General features: G+C 40.0%; 1 protein-coding gene across 1 annotated transcript; it reads left to right on the top strand.

The window, feature by feature from the left end:
- Positions 1 to 2,535: 2,535 nt before the first annotated feature.
- On the top strand, positions 2,536 to 13,651 carry LOC106536808 (putative histone-lysine N-methyltransferase PRDM6; the record flags this gene model as incomplete). Its single annotated transcript, XM_014034135.1, is given in 2 exon segments — positions 2,536 to 2,668; positions 13,527 to 13,651. Coding segments are annotated over 2 exon segments (187 nt in total), but the record flags the coding sequence as incomplete, so codon positions are not given.
- Positions 13,652 to 16,647: the final 2,996 nt, after the last annotated feature.

The following is a 16,647-nucleotide window of genomic DNA, read 5'->3' as shown; positions in this document are numbered from 1 at the left end:
CCACCAGGTAGTGGTCAGTTGACAGCTCCGCCCCTCTCTTCACCCGAGTGTCCAAGACATACGGTCGCAGATCAGATGAAAGTAGTACAACTACTCTAGTAGAAATAGTGTAGTACAACTACTCTAGTAGAAATACAGTAGTACAACTACTCTAGTAGAAATACTGTAGTACAACTACTCTAGTACAAATACTGTAGCACAACTACTCTAGTAGAAATACAGTAGTACAAATACTCTAGTAGAAATACTGTAGTACAAATACTCTAGTAGAAATNAGAAATACAGTAGTAAAACTACTCTAGTAGAAATACTGAGGGTTGTTTTAGTGTTCAGAGACAGAACAGTAAAAATATTTTAAAGTACCTGTGACATCAAATTTTAGTAATAAGCACAAAGTCATTTTTGTAAAGTCAACATTTCGAACATTTTACTAAACAAATTTCGAGCTGTTGAGATGATTGGTTGTTGAGATATTTGCAGGTGAAGAAACAGGAAGTGATGTCACAGGAGAATGTCAGCATGTGAACAGTGTTATTAAAACAGCTAACAACACAGACCGTAGAGAAGAACTAGATGTTTCTTTAGATTATTTTGAGTCATTATCAGAGAGATGAAGATGAGTCAGAGTTCAAATAAGTTTGTTTCAATAAATAAAAACCTGAGACTTCCTTTTCTTAAAGACTTCCCCTTTGATGTCACTTCCTGTTTCACTTCCACTGAGTCAAAATCAAAAGAAAACATGACAGTTATGTGACAAAATGGGTCAAATTGTGTGTATTATGCCAAGGTTCTTAGATATGTTTCACTTTGTGTATTTATAAAATATACACGGCACATGACCTTTAAAGTCAGACTTTACGCTCAGTGAAGTCCACAGGTTCAGATCTGACCAGGTGTGACTTCACTGCAGCCTTTTGTATCTGATGATTCTGAACTGCAGCTGGTTTTACATCTGAAACTGGTTTTAATGACCTCTACAACGACTAAACCCACCTTCATCATCGCCACATTAGTAGTGTTAGTTCTTCATTCATTACATTTGTAACACAAATTAACAAAGTACAAAAATCATGCAATCAAAAATAAAATCAAATAAAATGAAAGGCAGCAGCAGAAGAATAAATCTTATAGCTGCCCATTTTTTATACCCAAAATATGTTCAAAAGAAAAGTAAAATACAACAAAAATCAAAACAACTTAAAACATTTAAAAATGAATTAAAAAATTTAAGACACCAACTCAAACAACAATTAKCATGAATTCACTTATAATTCTCCATATTTCTTCAGAATACTAGTTTTTATCATTCTCTTCAATAAATACAAGTTTCTGTCATTTTTAAGCTCATCTTCCAGGCTGTTCCATAATCTTAATCCCTGGATTAAAGTGGATCTCTCCTTCAGGCTCGTACCAAACCAGGGTTCACAAACATTTCTGTTCCTTTAAGATAATAATAACTCTGTCTTTTAACTAAATTTACCTGAATGTTTGAAGGTAACACACCTTTATGAGCTCTGTACATTAACACTAAAATATTATAATCAACCAAATCATAAGGTTTTTATAATTTCAAATCATGAAACATTATATTAGATGGATGGCTGTAATTTTTTAGTAATAACTCTTATAACTCTTTTCTGTAAATAAAAATAGGATTTGTGATAGTTTTACAAGCTTTACTCCAGACTTCAACACAGTAAATTAAATGTGGAACAATTATAGTGTTATACAACATAAACAGTGATTTATCATTGAACAGTTCTCTTACTTTGTRCAGGACTCCAATAGATTTGTCTATTTTTGTTCTTAAACCATTTATATGATGTTTCCATGTCAGTTTTTTATCAATAATGACACCTAGAAACTTCACTTCACTGACTCTACAGATCTCTACATCATCAATTTTAAATGAAACATCTACAGTTCTCTTATTGTTACAGAAAATCATATAATTTGTCTTGTCCAAGTTTAATGATAATTTATTTAGTTGAAACCAACTTTGTATTTTCACAAATTCTGTCTGTATCATGTCCAACATTTGTTCAATATCTTTACCGAAACAGAAGAATGTTGTATCATCAACAAATAGAACACATCCAAAAAGACCTGACACATTGACCAAATCATTCACTTACAAAATAAATAACTTAGGTCCGAGAATGGAACCCTGCGGCACTCCACATGAGACGTTACAAAACTCATATCTTACATTATTTATTTCTACATATTATTTTCTATCTTCCAAATAACTAGAGACCCATTTTAATGCAGGTCCTCTAATACCATATTTATTTAACTTTTCCAAAAGAATACTGTAGTTAATAGTATCAAACGTTTTTTTTTAATCAACAAAAATGCTGACACAGTACTGTTTTTGATCAACTCAAAACACACTTGCAGAAAAAGAGTGGATGAATTATTACTGAGGTGTTTTCTTTTTAAAGGTTTTATCAGTCGTTACTCAAACACATCATGTCATCATGTGATGTTTAACAGGTTACCTGTCAACACTGTCACCTCTCTGTCTTTACCTGTTTCAGATTTATGACGCAGAGGGAACGTTGCAGCACTTTATAGATGGAAATGATCCCAGTAAGTCCAGCTGGATGAGATATATCCGCTGCGCCAGGCACTGTGGAGAGCAGAACATGATGGTTGTACAGTACAGGTAAGAGGCTCTCACCTGCCGGGGTGCTCCATACAGGTGTGTAGGACGTCCTCACAACACTCAGACCAGAGAACGAGCTTTAGAAACAGGTTTCCTCGGTCACATCCATCAACATGTGGAAGTTGGATGAAGCGTCTCCTCTTGTTCAGACTGAAGATAAAATATTTCTCTACCTGTCATATTTACATCATATTTACTGTATTTGAGTCAATAAAACACATGCGGTTCATGATCTTTGAATTCAAAGTAAAATATCTATTGGACAAATCACACAAAATCTGCACTCACATTAATGTGATTTATTTTGAAACAAACAAGTTAAACATAATTTCTAGACATTTAGCTCTCAATCTGAGCAAAAAAAAAAAAAAAAACACAGAATAAATCTGACTTTTGCTGTCTGTAAGCCAACATGTAAAGAAGTGATACCAAAAAAATTTAAAGATTAAAAACAAACAAAAATAACACCAAACTAACCTCATCCATGAGTTATTAAAAAAATCACTGAAGTTACTGCATCCCTTCTCTCCTGATTTTAAATCAAATCAATTGAAATCAGCTTCATTCACAAAGCGGCTGCTGAAACAAAGTGCTGTACATGGGGCCAAAACAATAAAACAAATCAACAACAAGAACAACAAAATCAAGCAAAAACAGCTGAAACAGAACAAGGTCTCATGTTGGATTAAAAGGCAGTGAACAGAAATATATTTAAGAATTATTTTAAAAACAAGCGGTGAGGTTTGAGGCCTGATGGATGGAGGTAGATCATCCAGAGCTTCAGAGCTGCAGCAGAAGATCTCGATCCTCTCTGAGAGTTTAGTCCGGGCCAAACAGAAACATTTTAAACTAATTACTTCTCATTACACCTGCAGTATTATATACATATAAAATCATTTGGCAGATTGAGTTCAAAGGTTAAAAGTACAATTTTATTTTGTGCTACTCAACAATTACCTGATGAGGCAAATTAGTTTATAAAGAAAACCCACAAAGTTCACATGAACAACTTAAAACTGATGAAAGGAGCTGCTCAGCCCACACATGAAGCTCATTTCAGCCACTTGTACCTAAGATCTGGTTCTTTAGGACCTGATTTAAACCTCATAACCATAGATGAGGTTGGAATGGATCAGTAAATTGAAGGCTTTGCCTTTTGACTCTTTCTTCACCACCACTGACCGGAGCAACTCCCTCCTACTGAGGACGTGGTCCAGATCCCTTGATGCATCTCCGGTTCCAGTCTCTGAGATGCTTCAACCTGAAGCAAAGACACCTTCCAGACCTGGAGGGGGCGTTCTACACATTTTAAGTTTAGAACCATGACTCCCATCCCAGAAACGTCACTCTCAACTGAGATCGTGGACCAGAGACGCCAACAGAACCACATCATCCACAAACAGCAGAGATGAAAAACCAGACACCCTCCTCTCAATGACTGTGCCATGAGATCCTGTCCACAAGCATCACAACAAGGACTGGAGACAAAGACAACCCTGAGAACATGAGAACAAACTCATCTTTCTGCCAAGAATACGGACACAGCTCCTGCCTTGGCTCTACAGGGTCTAGATAGTCCTTAAAATCAACCCAGACACCCCGTACTCCCACAGCATCCTCCACAGAATGCATCAGAGAACATGGTCAATAAGCCTTCTCCAGGTCCACAAACTGCGTGTGGTCTGGAGAGTCCAACTGGCTTTAAGGCAAGAAGGTCCTGGGTTTGGTCCCTGGTCCAGACCGGAGGTCTTTCTTTGTAAAGATTGCATTTAGGATCGTATGCTCTCTAATTTCCTCCCACAGACCAAAAATGTCTTTACAAAAGAGTTCATCTCCATGGAATTTGCCTGGTTAGAAGATGGAAAAATAAACTCTCGTGACCCTCTTATTAACTCAACTCAAGGTGAAGATCTGGTCCACTGTTTCACGACCAGCATGAAAGACACACTTCTCCTGAATCTGAAGTTCAACAACAGTGTCTCCTTTAAAAACCCTGGAGTAAAGTTTCCAGGAGAGGTTGAGAAGTTTGATTGTACGATAGTTCGAACACTACTCCACAGGAGTTGTCCCAGTCCTCAGTTTGATGTTGAAGAGACACGTCAACCATGAAAGCCCCACAACATCCAGAACCTTCAACGTCTCTAGAAGAGTCTCGTCAAGCCCTGGCACCGAGGATCATTATGTCTACGTTGATGACCTCTGCCATGGTAATGGACTCATCCTCCCCTGAGTTTTCAGACTCTGCCTCCTAAAAAGTGGACATACAAGACCAATTAAAGAGATCCTTAAAGTGCTTCCACTTCTTGATCTTACCCAGGACATATGAAAACTCTGCAGTGAAGATCTCTATCTCTGAAACTCACACAGACAGGAGTCCACCAGACTTTTACTGTTTACCCTCAGTATCTGTTTGGGTTTACAAGGTCTGTCTGACAACTTCTCCAGCCACTGAATGCAACTCTCTACCAGGTGATGATCAACTGACAGCTCTGTCCTCTCTCCACCTGAGTTTCCAGGATAAAGGGCTACGGGTCAGAGGACAAAATGACAACATAGATCATCATCCTTTGGCCTAAGGTGGCCTGGTACCTAGTAGTGTTCAATATGGACAGCTCATTCCTGACACAGTGGTCTGATAACAGAACACTGTCACCTGCTTCGGATGTTATCATCCATGAAATGGACGTTATTAGGCGTTATCACTCCCCTAGATTGCCTTCAGAATGTCCCGCTTGTGCTGGTTAGCAGGTTCCCCGTCCCATAGAATGGGTTCCGATTGTCAGCTGGTTAGTATGAGGCACAAAGCCACAATCTGGTTAATATGAGGCATAAAGCCACCAACGTTAACTTTAGAGCAAATGGCATGGTTAGTGCCAAAGACCCCGCCCTCCAACAGTCCATCCAATAGGACAATGGGTAGAGTGTTAGACCAAAGAGCGGCAGGCCAGGGCTCAAGACCCACACAGACACAAAAACATTTATTACCATTTCTTTTGGTTATTTACACATTCATTGTCATTTATATATTAACCCACTAGGGGGCACTGTCGGGACAGTCTGAAGCCTAGAAGGCACAGTTAGGGACCCTCTGAAGCCATTGAATGGGACTGATAACACCTAATAACGTCCATTTAATGGACTGATAACATCAGAATCCCCTGACACTGTTCAGATTCAGACAGGGAGGTGGTCCCTCCCAGTCACTTGCTTCCAGGTAACTCCACCATTGCCCACATGGGTACTGAAGTCACCCAGGAGAACAACAGAACCCTGGTACCAGAGGAGCTGAGGGTGTGTAACCCTAACCCTAACCACACCTGCCTGATGTCTCTGTCCCTGAGCAACTCCACAGTCGGACAGAGTCCAACCTCTGTCCAGAAATTGTTGTCTTTAACATAATTCAAACCCAGTGGCTGATTTTCATTTGTTGTTTTTAGTAAAAGTAACGTGTTTATAGTCATCAGTTTCTGTATGTTTCAGAGAAGTTTATTTGTTTTTTTCTAATGCATCTCAGTAATCCAGGTAGAAAAAAATCAAAAAGAAAAAATAACGTTTCACTAAAGAAGAACCCATCCAGAGGACCTGTTTATTTTTTTCTTTTTGATTTATTTGTTTTTCTTTCTTCGGTGTGTGTAATGTGTTATTCTTTGCACACAACTCATCACATCTTGATGCAGCTATAAAAACCTCTCATAAAATGTTGCAGCTCTGGTTTTCTGCACCTTTCCGCACCTGTTCCTGTATCCACTCGTTTTTCTCGTCCTCATGCATTATATTTAGCCTGGTGATTTCTTTTTGGATTTCCTCATTGCTGTGGAAACAGACTGTAGATTTGAGCTCTTTCATTTCTTCTTTCTGTTTTTTCTGCATCATGTCAAAGCTTTTCTGAAGGGTTTTGTTTTTTGTCAGTTGTTTTATTAACATTTCTTTTTGTTGTTGCTCCCTCTGTTTCACTTCTTGCAGCTCAGCTGAAACATCTCTGGTGTATTTCTGTTTGAATTCATTGAATTCTTCAGCTTGCTTTCTGGCTTCCTGGTAGTTTTTCTTTTGGATTTCCTCTAAATGCTTGTTAAACTTGTCTTGTGCTTCCTTCCATTCTCTTTGCTCCTGTTTTCTTCGGATTTGGTCCTCCTCTTGTCTTTTCCGTTCATAGATCTGTTTTTCCTGCTCGTATTCTTCTCTGAGCTTTTCGAGTCGTTTCTGTTCTTCTTCACGTTTCTTTTCTTCCTCACGAGTTTGTTTCTCCCACCATTCCTTCCTCTCCTTCTCCCAAAGCTCTCGGTCTTTCCTTATTTCTTCTCTGCTTTGTAATAACATTTTTGTAGCAATAGGTTTATTACTTGGTGTAATCTTTTTCTGCAGGCTTTTGTCCTTTTGATCCCACTCATGTTGTTTCACTTCCTCTTCTTTTTCCTTGTTCTTCTTCTCTTGGTCTCTTTTTATTCTCTCTCTCTCCACCCTCTCTTTTTCTCTCTTAATTGCGTCCTCCTTTTCCTTAATTTTTTGGACCACCTGATTGTTTAGTTCAGATTTGGTTCTTGTACCTTGTAGTTCGTCTTCATGTTTCTTTTCAAAGTTTTTCTTTAGTTCTTGTATTTCTTCATTTTTCATCTTTAGTATCTTGTTCATTTCGTTTTGTATGGCTGCTTCTGCCTCTTCAAACATCTCTGAGGTATAATGGCCACCACCATTTTTCTTCATCATTTCCTCAACTTTGTGCAGCAACTCGTTAACTTGAGAATGATTACAATCATTGTTGTTGAAGACCAGGTATCTCTGTCCACATTCAGTTATTAGTTTCCTGACAAAACCTTCACCTTCTTCTATGTAACTCTTAAATGTTTGCTTCCTGAGATCATCTCCTCTGGTGAAAACAATGATGATAAAGTCTTCAGCCTTCTTACCAAAGAATGTCCTGATCAGTTCCACTGTTTGTTTTTCCTCCTGTGTGAAGCGTCCGATCTGTAAGACGAGTAAGAAGACGTGAGGTCCAGGAGCCAGCAGGCTGACACATTTCACCAGCTCTTTTTTGACCTGGTTGTTGGTTAGATTTGTGTCAAACAAGCCTGGTGTGTCGACAACGACAACAGGACGGCCATCAATCTCTCCTGTTTCCTTCTGACAAGCTTTGGTCACTGACTTTTGACAGACCTTTGAATTAAAGCAGTCTTTGCCCAGGATAGTGTTTCCAGTGGCACTTTTACCAGAACCAGTCTTCCCAATCAGCACCAGCCTGAGAGGCTCTTTAATCTGCTTCATCTGATGAGGTGGAGCGATTCCTCTGGTTGTATCCATGCAGCTGTCTGGATTAAGAAAACGTGTGCGACTTGTAACAGGAGGTTTTGGAAACATATCTTTGGTAAAGCCAACGAATCCTGCAGGTCTCATTTTCTCCACCTTTTCGAACACTTCAGACACCTGGTGTTCATCACTGATGTTGAAGACTACATGACGTCCTCCACAGCTCTGACTGAGCTCCTGGAAGTCTCTGTTTCTCTGCAGAAACTGAAGCTCAGGATAAGTTTGTTTTTCCACCACAGCAAACAGAATCATTGTGAACCCATGGACTCTTGAGCTGAAGATGCTCTGGATGGTTTCCAGTTCTTTCTTGTCTTCCTCAGTGGAACAATCCAAAGGTAGGACCAGCATGAAGACATGGACACCTTCAGGCTCACAAAGAGAGACACATCTATATGACTCCTGTTTTGCTTCAGCCTCTTGTTTTCCATACAAGGCAGGGAGCTCTACTACAGACACCTGGCGTCCACACACCTGTCCTTGGTTTTTGCTCATTGGTGAACCATCAAATGTACCCAGGTTTTCTCTCAGAATGGCCCGAGCTGTTGCTGTTTTTATGTCTGCATGTCTCCCACAGAGGACCAGGTTCAGAGGTGAAACAGATGCAGGCTCATCTCTGGGATCAGCCTCTTCAGTAAATGTTAAATGTTGCCCCCTGTTTTCTCTCACCAAGTTCTCTATTTGTTCCATCAGGCTTTGGCGATCATTGTTGGCAGTATTTCTTTGGTCTAAGTTTATTCTGAGGTTTCTTTGTCCACATTCTTGGACCAGTTGATTCACTGAGACACTTGTGTTCTCTGTGTTTTGAGTTGTGATGACTATTGCGTAGTTAAAGGCACATTGTCCAAAGAAACTCATAACAGATCTGACTTTGTGTCTGTCTGCCTCAGTGAAGTCTGATGGACTCACCAGAAGCAGCAGGACATTTGGTCCAGGTGGGCAGGAAGCCACAAACACCTTCATGTCATGTCGAGCTTTTTCCACTGACTGACTCAAGATGTCACCTGTTTTTATCAGCGTGAGAGGGTTTTTCCTCCACTCTCCATGGATAAGTTTAAACGATCTTTTGGTGTTTTGATTAGAAAAATCTTCTCTTCCAGCCATGAAGTTACAAATTTTTGTCTTCTCATGTTGACTTTTTCCAAGTATTACTATCCTCAGATCAGAAACTGAAAAACAAAGAGAGAAAAATATCATCACTAATTACTATAATTTTATTGAAGTTATCATCCTTTCACTTCTATTACAATTAGTTTGCCTTTTTAACCAGACATGGTTTTATGTTATCAGAAAAATATTTGTAAGAATGCAAAATACACATCTTTGTTAGTGTCCACTTTCCCAGATTGAAGGTTTGCCAGAACTGTTTTGACCAAAGACCTGAGCTATAGTAGGGAGTATCAAACAGTCTGAAATGTAGAGTTAATGTGACATTAATTTGGATAAGTGGCAGGAACAAACTGCTAACATGACCAGAAGCTAGCTGTAATGCACAGAGTTGTTTTCAAACCATCACAGAGCCAGTTCAGGTGGTAGAGATCCCATCGAGACAGTCTCAGACCATTGTTTTGGACAGGTCTTATCAAGAGGAGACCCCAGGGTTTTGACCAAAGTAAAGGCAACAGTTGTGGTGGTAGAGTTAACATAGGCTTTATAGTTTTTTACAGACTCAAGTAACTTTACACAATACCATCAATAAACAGTAATATCGTTAACTTCAGGTTCTGATGTTGGAAATATTTGGTATTTTCATCCAATGTTGGGGTTGGACTAGCCTGGTAAAAACCAGACCCTGTCCTTCACTTTGCTTCGTACGAGGATCTGGACTCTCAGCTATAGAGAAGTGATTCTTGTTGGAGGCGTGGCCTCTGATGAAGTTTAAAGTAATTGGATTGGTTGGCCACAACGTATGTGTGCGCCAGCTCCACTGTGAAGGAGGCTAAGCTAAGAAGCTAACCGGAAATCACGTGTGCTGTAAACAACCCTACTGAGAGGAGAAATATACCGAGCCAAACGAGACGACTGTAAATGAGAGCTGCTGCTTTGTCAGATAAATTTATTTTAATTTGAAGTCTTATCAACACGGACTGGCTTCATTCACTTCCTCCACTGCTGTATGCTAAAATAACTAGCAGACACTGCGCAGAAAATCAACGTAGTTCAAAACTCTGCCTTCTGCTTGCTGATTGGCCCAGGTAAAATAAACTACAAGCAGACACTGTGCAGAAAATTGGCGTTCTGTTCTCTGATTTGCCTGAATGAAATGCTCCCGAAGAAATCCTTGTCCATGGGAGAAATCCCAGACGGTGCAGTGAAGGAAACTAGAATCGAGTGGAACTGCGTAGGAAGGCAAGGCCCAGGCTAGGGTTGGACTGGATCAAAAAGTGGTTGAGTTCATCTCTTGTAACGTCTATGATTTAGCATGATAATCTGAGTATTTCCAGCTACATATATAAAATACTAATGTTAGTGCTGGTGAAGATTCTCAGTTGTCCAGGAAATGCTCCACAATCATCCCCAATCCAAAGAAGGCCACCATCAAAGAACTAAGTGACTACAGACCTGTGGCTCTGACATCTGTGGTGATGAAAACCTTTGAACGGTTGGTGTTGGTACACCTGAGGGAGGTCACAGGAGGCCTGTTGGATCCCCTGCAGTTTGCCTACAGGGCAAACAGGTCAGTGGATGATGCAGTCAACATGGGACTGCACTACACCCTGCAACATCTTGATCACCCAGGAACTAATGCAAGGATCCTGTTCATAGATTTCAGCTCTGTGTTCAACACCATCATCCCAGGAACCCTCTCCACCAAACTCTCCAAACTTACTGTATCTCCTGCCATCTGTCAGTGGATCACCAGCTTTCTGACGGGCAGGGAACAGCAAGTGAGGCTGGGAGAGGTGACCTCCAGTATCCACAGTGCCGGAGCCCCTCAAGGGTGTGTACTGTCACCACTGCTCTTCTCTCTCTACACCAACGACTGCACCTCCAGCGACCCTTCTGTTAAACTACTGAAGTATGCAGACGACACCACAGTCATTGGTCTCATGAAGGACGGGGATGAGTCTGCATACCGGGCGGAGGTTGAACAGCTGGTGCTCTGGTGTAAGGAACAGAACTTGGAGCTAAACACACGCAAAACAGTGGAGATGACAGTAGACTTCAGGAAACACCCCCAGAATAACTCCCTCTGATAATATCTGGCAATCCGGTGTCCATTGTGGAAAACTTTAAGTTTCTTGGAACCATCACATCCCAAGACCTGAAGCGGGAGACCAACATCAACTCCATCCTCAAGAAGGCCCAACAGAGGATCTAATTCCTGCAGAAACTAAGGAAGCTGGGTCTGCCACAGGACCTGCTGGTCCAGTTCTACAGAGCAGTCATAGAATCTGTCCTGTGCACAAACACCACAGTCTGGTTCAGAGCAGTCCTGCTAATGTTAGTAAAATATTTACTGCAGTGAAATGTGTTAATTTCAGAGTACGATTAAAGGTAAATCAACATGTTTATATTGTTTAGGTCTGAGCCCACCATCTTCTTCTTACTACACATGAAGAAAACTAGTTTTAACAAGAATATTTTTAAACATCAGAACATTACAGGAGCTGTTTGTCAGAATTCCATTATTTTTATTCTACATGTTTCTACCAGAAATAACTCACAGCTCTAACTGCTTTGTTTCGTGTCATTCCACAGAAGATTGATGAAAACCACACTTACCAGATGTCGATGTCATTTTGACCAAGGAAATTCCCAAACACAACCAGTTGTTAATTCCTGAAAGGAAGTAAATAAATAAATAAAATATGTTTCAATAAATAATTTCTTTCACAGTACTGGTTTGCTAAATTAGAGCACATAAGACCAGATAAAACGATCACATCTTAGTTTGCAGAACTTTCTGTTGGAAAGTTTTACTAGTTTAAATTAGATTTAAATAGAATACGTTTTGCTTCTAGTTTAGGTTGAAAATACAAATTAAAATGTACTGTCTGTCTTCTGCTTTATTTCTTTATTACTACTATGTCTCCACAAAAAGCTGAAGTGTTTTGAATAATAAAGTAGCTGTGTTACAGCATGTTCACAGATCTGTTGTACATTTTATATATTTTCTGTTACATTTAAAAATCAGATTACTTCACTCACCAAATGATTATTGCAGGATTATCCAGTTAAAGCAGACGATGTGTGCAGGCACCAAAGGACGGAACATGAAATTGTCTTTTTGTCGTCTAATTAAAAGTTAATCTGAGTTGAGTCGTACCCTGAGGCTCAGATCAGCCAGTTTTACTTGTTTAACTCAAACAAAGATGAGTTAACTTCTGATTGGTTCAGCAGGTCCACGTGACTTTTTAAAGTGAGTTACTCTTTAATTATCACCTCTGGAAGGTGTAATGTTTTTATCTACAGATCTGTGGACCAGCTGACAGTTTGTCTTTAAATGGTTTTAATGTGTCTGTTTTTATTTAACAGTGTTATTAGAACTAACTAACCCCAACCGTTATTTAGAAGTTGTTTCTGAAGCTGTTAAATAAAAACATGATCGTCAAACAAAAGTGTTTTAATAAATTGATGGTTTTTATTTTAAAACCTGATTTTTTTTTGGGTGTGTTTGACTCGTGGTCCTACCTGGATGTGTTTTAAATACAGCTCTCTCTCTCTGCGTGTTTATTTACCCCGTCTCTCTTTAGTTTGAATCCTGGGAGGTCGTTGGGTGTGTTTGATTTATGGCCCGGTCCCTCCTGGTTGTATTTTCTCATGGATCCAGCTGACTGCTCCCTCAGTGTGGGGAAAAATAATAAAATACCCTCCAACCTTCTCAGATCTGTTCTCTGTGGGCTTATGACGAATTCTGAAACACAATTTAGAAGAATTATTGGGCTGTTTAAAGTTGTTTATATAAAATAACTGCAGTCACTGTTAGTTTAGTTTTTAATAAACCTCCTTCAGGACTGGATTTATTAATCCTAGACTTTTTAAAGGATTGAATTAAAGCTTTCAAACTGGATCAGGAGGTTAATTAAAAAGGAAAGTGAAGCTTGTTTAAAGTGTCTGTGTGTAATAAAGCAGTGGATTAAATATAGTCATATTAATCTGTGGTTAATTAGTCGTCTGTCTTAAAGGTAAACTGGGGGAAATGAGGGCTCCGTGTGGGACTTGAACCTGTGACCTGTGGGTTCTGGTGGGTTCTGTGTGCCACCGCTCCAGCAGAACCAGACATGTGAAAGAGAGCTGTGGTTTTGACCGTGGACCCTGCTCGTGTTGTTAGAGCCGTGCTTTTGGGTGGAGGAGGTGTTGTTTCAGCGGCGCTGCGACCCGGAGCCGTCAGATGGAGCAGCTCATTGTTTGGATATTTGGACTGTGGAAGTCAGAGACACCAGATACGTCCCATAAATCACTGGGCTTTGGTCCGAAGTTAAAGTCCTCATCAGATGTTCAGACTGTAAAATCACACTCCAGTCCATCTCACAGGATTAGTGTTGTGTGACGCAGAGCTGCAGGAGGACACCTTAATAAACCATGTTTGTTTGTTTGTTTGTTTGTTTGTTTACAGGTCCTGCATCTTCTACAGAGCCTGCATGGACATCCCAAGAGGAACGGAGCTGCTGGTTTGGTACAACGACTCCTACACCTCCTTCTTCGGCATCCCGCTGCAGTGCATCGCTCAGGACGAAAACTGTAAGAACCCTCAGCTTTCATTGTTCAAACCTTTCATTTTAATATTTTTAATAAGTCTGCAGAGTTCCCATGTGTCCTTGAAATCCTTGAAAGTTTGTGAATTTGTAAAAAAATTTCAAGGTCCTGGAAAGTTTGTTAAAACGGCCAAAAATTACACTTGACCTTGAATGTTTTTTGGGGATTGAAGTTCTGTATTCACACGACTGATTTTCATCATCTGTAAAAAACAACCTCACATTTGTTGCGGTGGATAGCTCAGGATTACAGTAAACTGATGTGGCTTTCAACAAATAACCTGAGCCATAGTCAGTTCTATCCAATCAGAGCAGAGCAGGGCGGGTCGTTCTTCCTGAGCCCAGGTGAAGCAGCACAGCTCCTCCTCCCAAACTGAGCTGCTGACCCTCCAGGACATGATCACATGTCCATGTGTTGTAGACATGAATGTAAACATTTAATCCACCTTCTTCCATTGATTCTGACTCAACAACTTTCATTGAATCTACATGATATTAAACCTGTTTATTGCCGTTACATGTGGTTCTTTAATTTGAGGAAATTGGTACTGGAAAGTCCTTGAAAGGTCCTTGAATTTTCTGTTGACCGAGGTGTGTGAACCCTGAGTCTGTAAACAGGTGTTACCTACAAACTAACGTTAAGGTTTAACAGAGGCTGAACATTTATCACTTTAATACAACACGTTCACTTTAAATACAGAACTTTTTATAATCTGAATCTTTGACATCATTCATGGGCGGCTGTGGCAGAGTGGTTAGAGGAGTCCTGGAACCAGAAGGTCGCTGGTTTGATACCCGATCCAGCTGTCTCAGTCGTTGTGTCCTTGGACAAGACACTTCACCCCCCTTGTCAACTGATGGTGGTCAGAGGGTCCGGTGGTGCCGGTGCATGGCAACCCCGCCTCTGTCAGTGTGCCCCAGGAGAGCTGTGGCTACATTGTAGCTTACCACCATCTCTAGTTGTGTTTCCATTACAAATGTGTGTAAAACTTTGTTAACATTCTCTTAATGTGGAAAAAAAACAGTTTCACAACTGCAGTGTTTCCATTAAGTAATAAATGTTATTAAAGTCACGTGAATACGTTTGTTCTCATGATAAGTCATTACAAACATGGCAGCGATGGATGTAAACACATAGCATGTTGCTACCACGACACTAGCGCTCATCATCAGAGGAGACGTCGGCGTCTTTTATCGAGGCTTTCCAGAGACAAGTCCCTACTTGGGAGCGGCTACGTATGCTGTGTTTTTGGGAAATTGTAGTCGCTGAGTTTACTATTTTATACTACTTCTGTGATATTACTACTACTTCTACTTCCTGTTATCTTCTTCATCATCGTCTTTTTCACCAGTAGAAACAGACGGTTGTTGATCACGTGACTCCTGTGATGTGAAAAAAGTGAAAATGAGTTTAGTCAGTTACAGATCAGGAAGATGCTGCTTTTTTCTCTTTTCATAAAGGGTCTTTAGACAAAGTAAATTTTGAACAAACTGTAGTTTCTCTCATTTCAGAATCACAATAAAAACTAAAACACATCAATAAATTAATATTTAAACAATTATTATCAGCTCAGTTCTTTTCTCTCTGATGAACTTTTATCAAATCTATTTTAATAAAATCTTTCCTTTATTCAACCAAATAAAACCCACTGAACTCTCATTTACTGTCATTAGAAATCTGCTGCTCACATCATAAAACTCATCATTAAAACTTTTCTATCAACTCTAAAATCAATTAATCAATCAAACTTTAACTAGTTTGAGTTTATCAAGTGTTTCCTGAACCAAACGAGTCTCAAATCATGTTCGTTCAAATTCTCTTTAAGACTTTTCTTGTCTTTTATCCTGTTTGTTTATTTAGTTTCTTTGTCATTTTTCATTAATTTAGCTCCGTTTTCTTGTTTTGCTTTGTGTACCTCCTGCAGTTTTCTGCTGACTCAGCTCGTTTAGGGTCTTTTCATTCAAACGTGTTTTTCTGAACATCTCACAGAGGAGCAGCCTACAGGATGAAACATTATTTTTACATAAATATTGAGAAAGAAAAAGTCAAAGAGCCAGAGGAGCGCAGAAGAAGGGTTTAATCTGTGGAATCTAAACTGAAGTGAATTAAATTAGTGGTTTGTCTTCTTCAGAGTCGTGTTGAAACCAGATCAGGCTGATTGCAAATTACAGACGTTTTGGCCACAAGCTGCTTTTTATTACAGACTTTTACATGACATCGCTCATCAGGACAGGACTGTGGCAGCTTCTGCAAACATAATCACACACACACTGATCTGGTTTGTGTATCCCTGTGGGGACTGTGGATTGACTTCCATTCATTTTCTGGTTATTTTATATCCAAACCCTGACTTATTTACCCTAAAACTGACCTCACAGGTACCTACCTGACCCTAAAACTGACCTCACAGGTACCTACCTGACCCTAAACTAACCTCACAGGTACCTACCTGACCCTAAAACTAACCTCACAGGTACCTACCTGACCCTAAACTAACCTCACAGGTACCTACCTGACCCTAAAACTAACCTCACAGGTACCTACCTGACCCTAAAACTAACCTCACAGGTACCTGACCCTAAAACTAACCTCACAGGTACCTACCTGACCCTAAACTAACCTCACAGGTACCTACCTGACCATAAAACTAACCTCACAGGTACCTGACCATAAAACTAACCTCACAGGTACCTGACCATAAAACTAACCTCACAGGTACCTACCTGAGTCTAAAACTAACCTCACAGGTACCTACCTGAGTCTAAAGCTAACCTCACAGGTACCTACCTGAGTCTAAAACTAACCTCACAGGTACCTACCTGAGTCTAAAGCTAACCCCAAACGTAATTTCATTTGGACTCATGGGGACCACTGCCAGGCCCCCACAAGGCAGTTTTTTTTTTCAGGAAAATGGTTCCCACGATGTAGGAAAAACGTGTCCCCACACACATACACACAGCCTCAGTGTTACCATGGTAACA

Source organism: Austrofundulus limnaeus, unplaced genomic scaffold (assembly GCF_001266775.1).
Source record: "Austrofundulus limnaeus strain Quisiro unplaced genomic scaffold, Austrofundulus_limnaeus-1.0 Scaffold1983, whole genome shotgun sequence".
NCBI lineage: Eukaryota > Metazoa > Chordata > Actinopteri > Cyprinodontiformes > Rivulidae > Austrofundulus > Austrofundulus limnaeus.
Note: the sequence above shows the minus strand (reverse complement) of the source record. Positions and strands in the feature narration are given on the sequence as shown.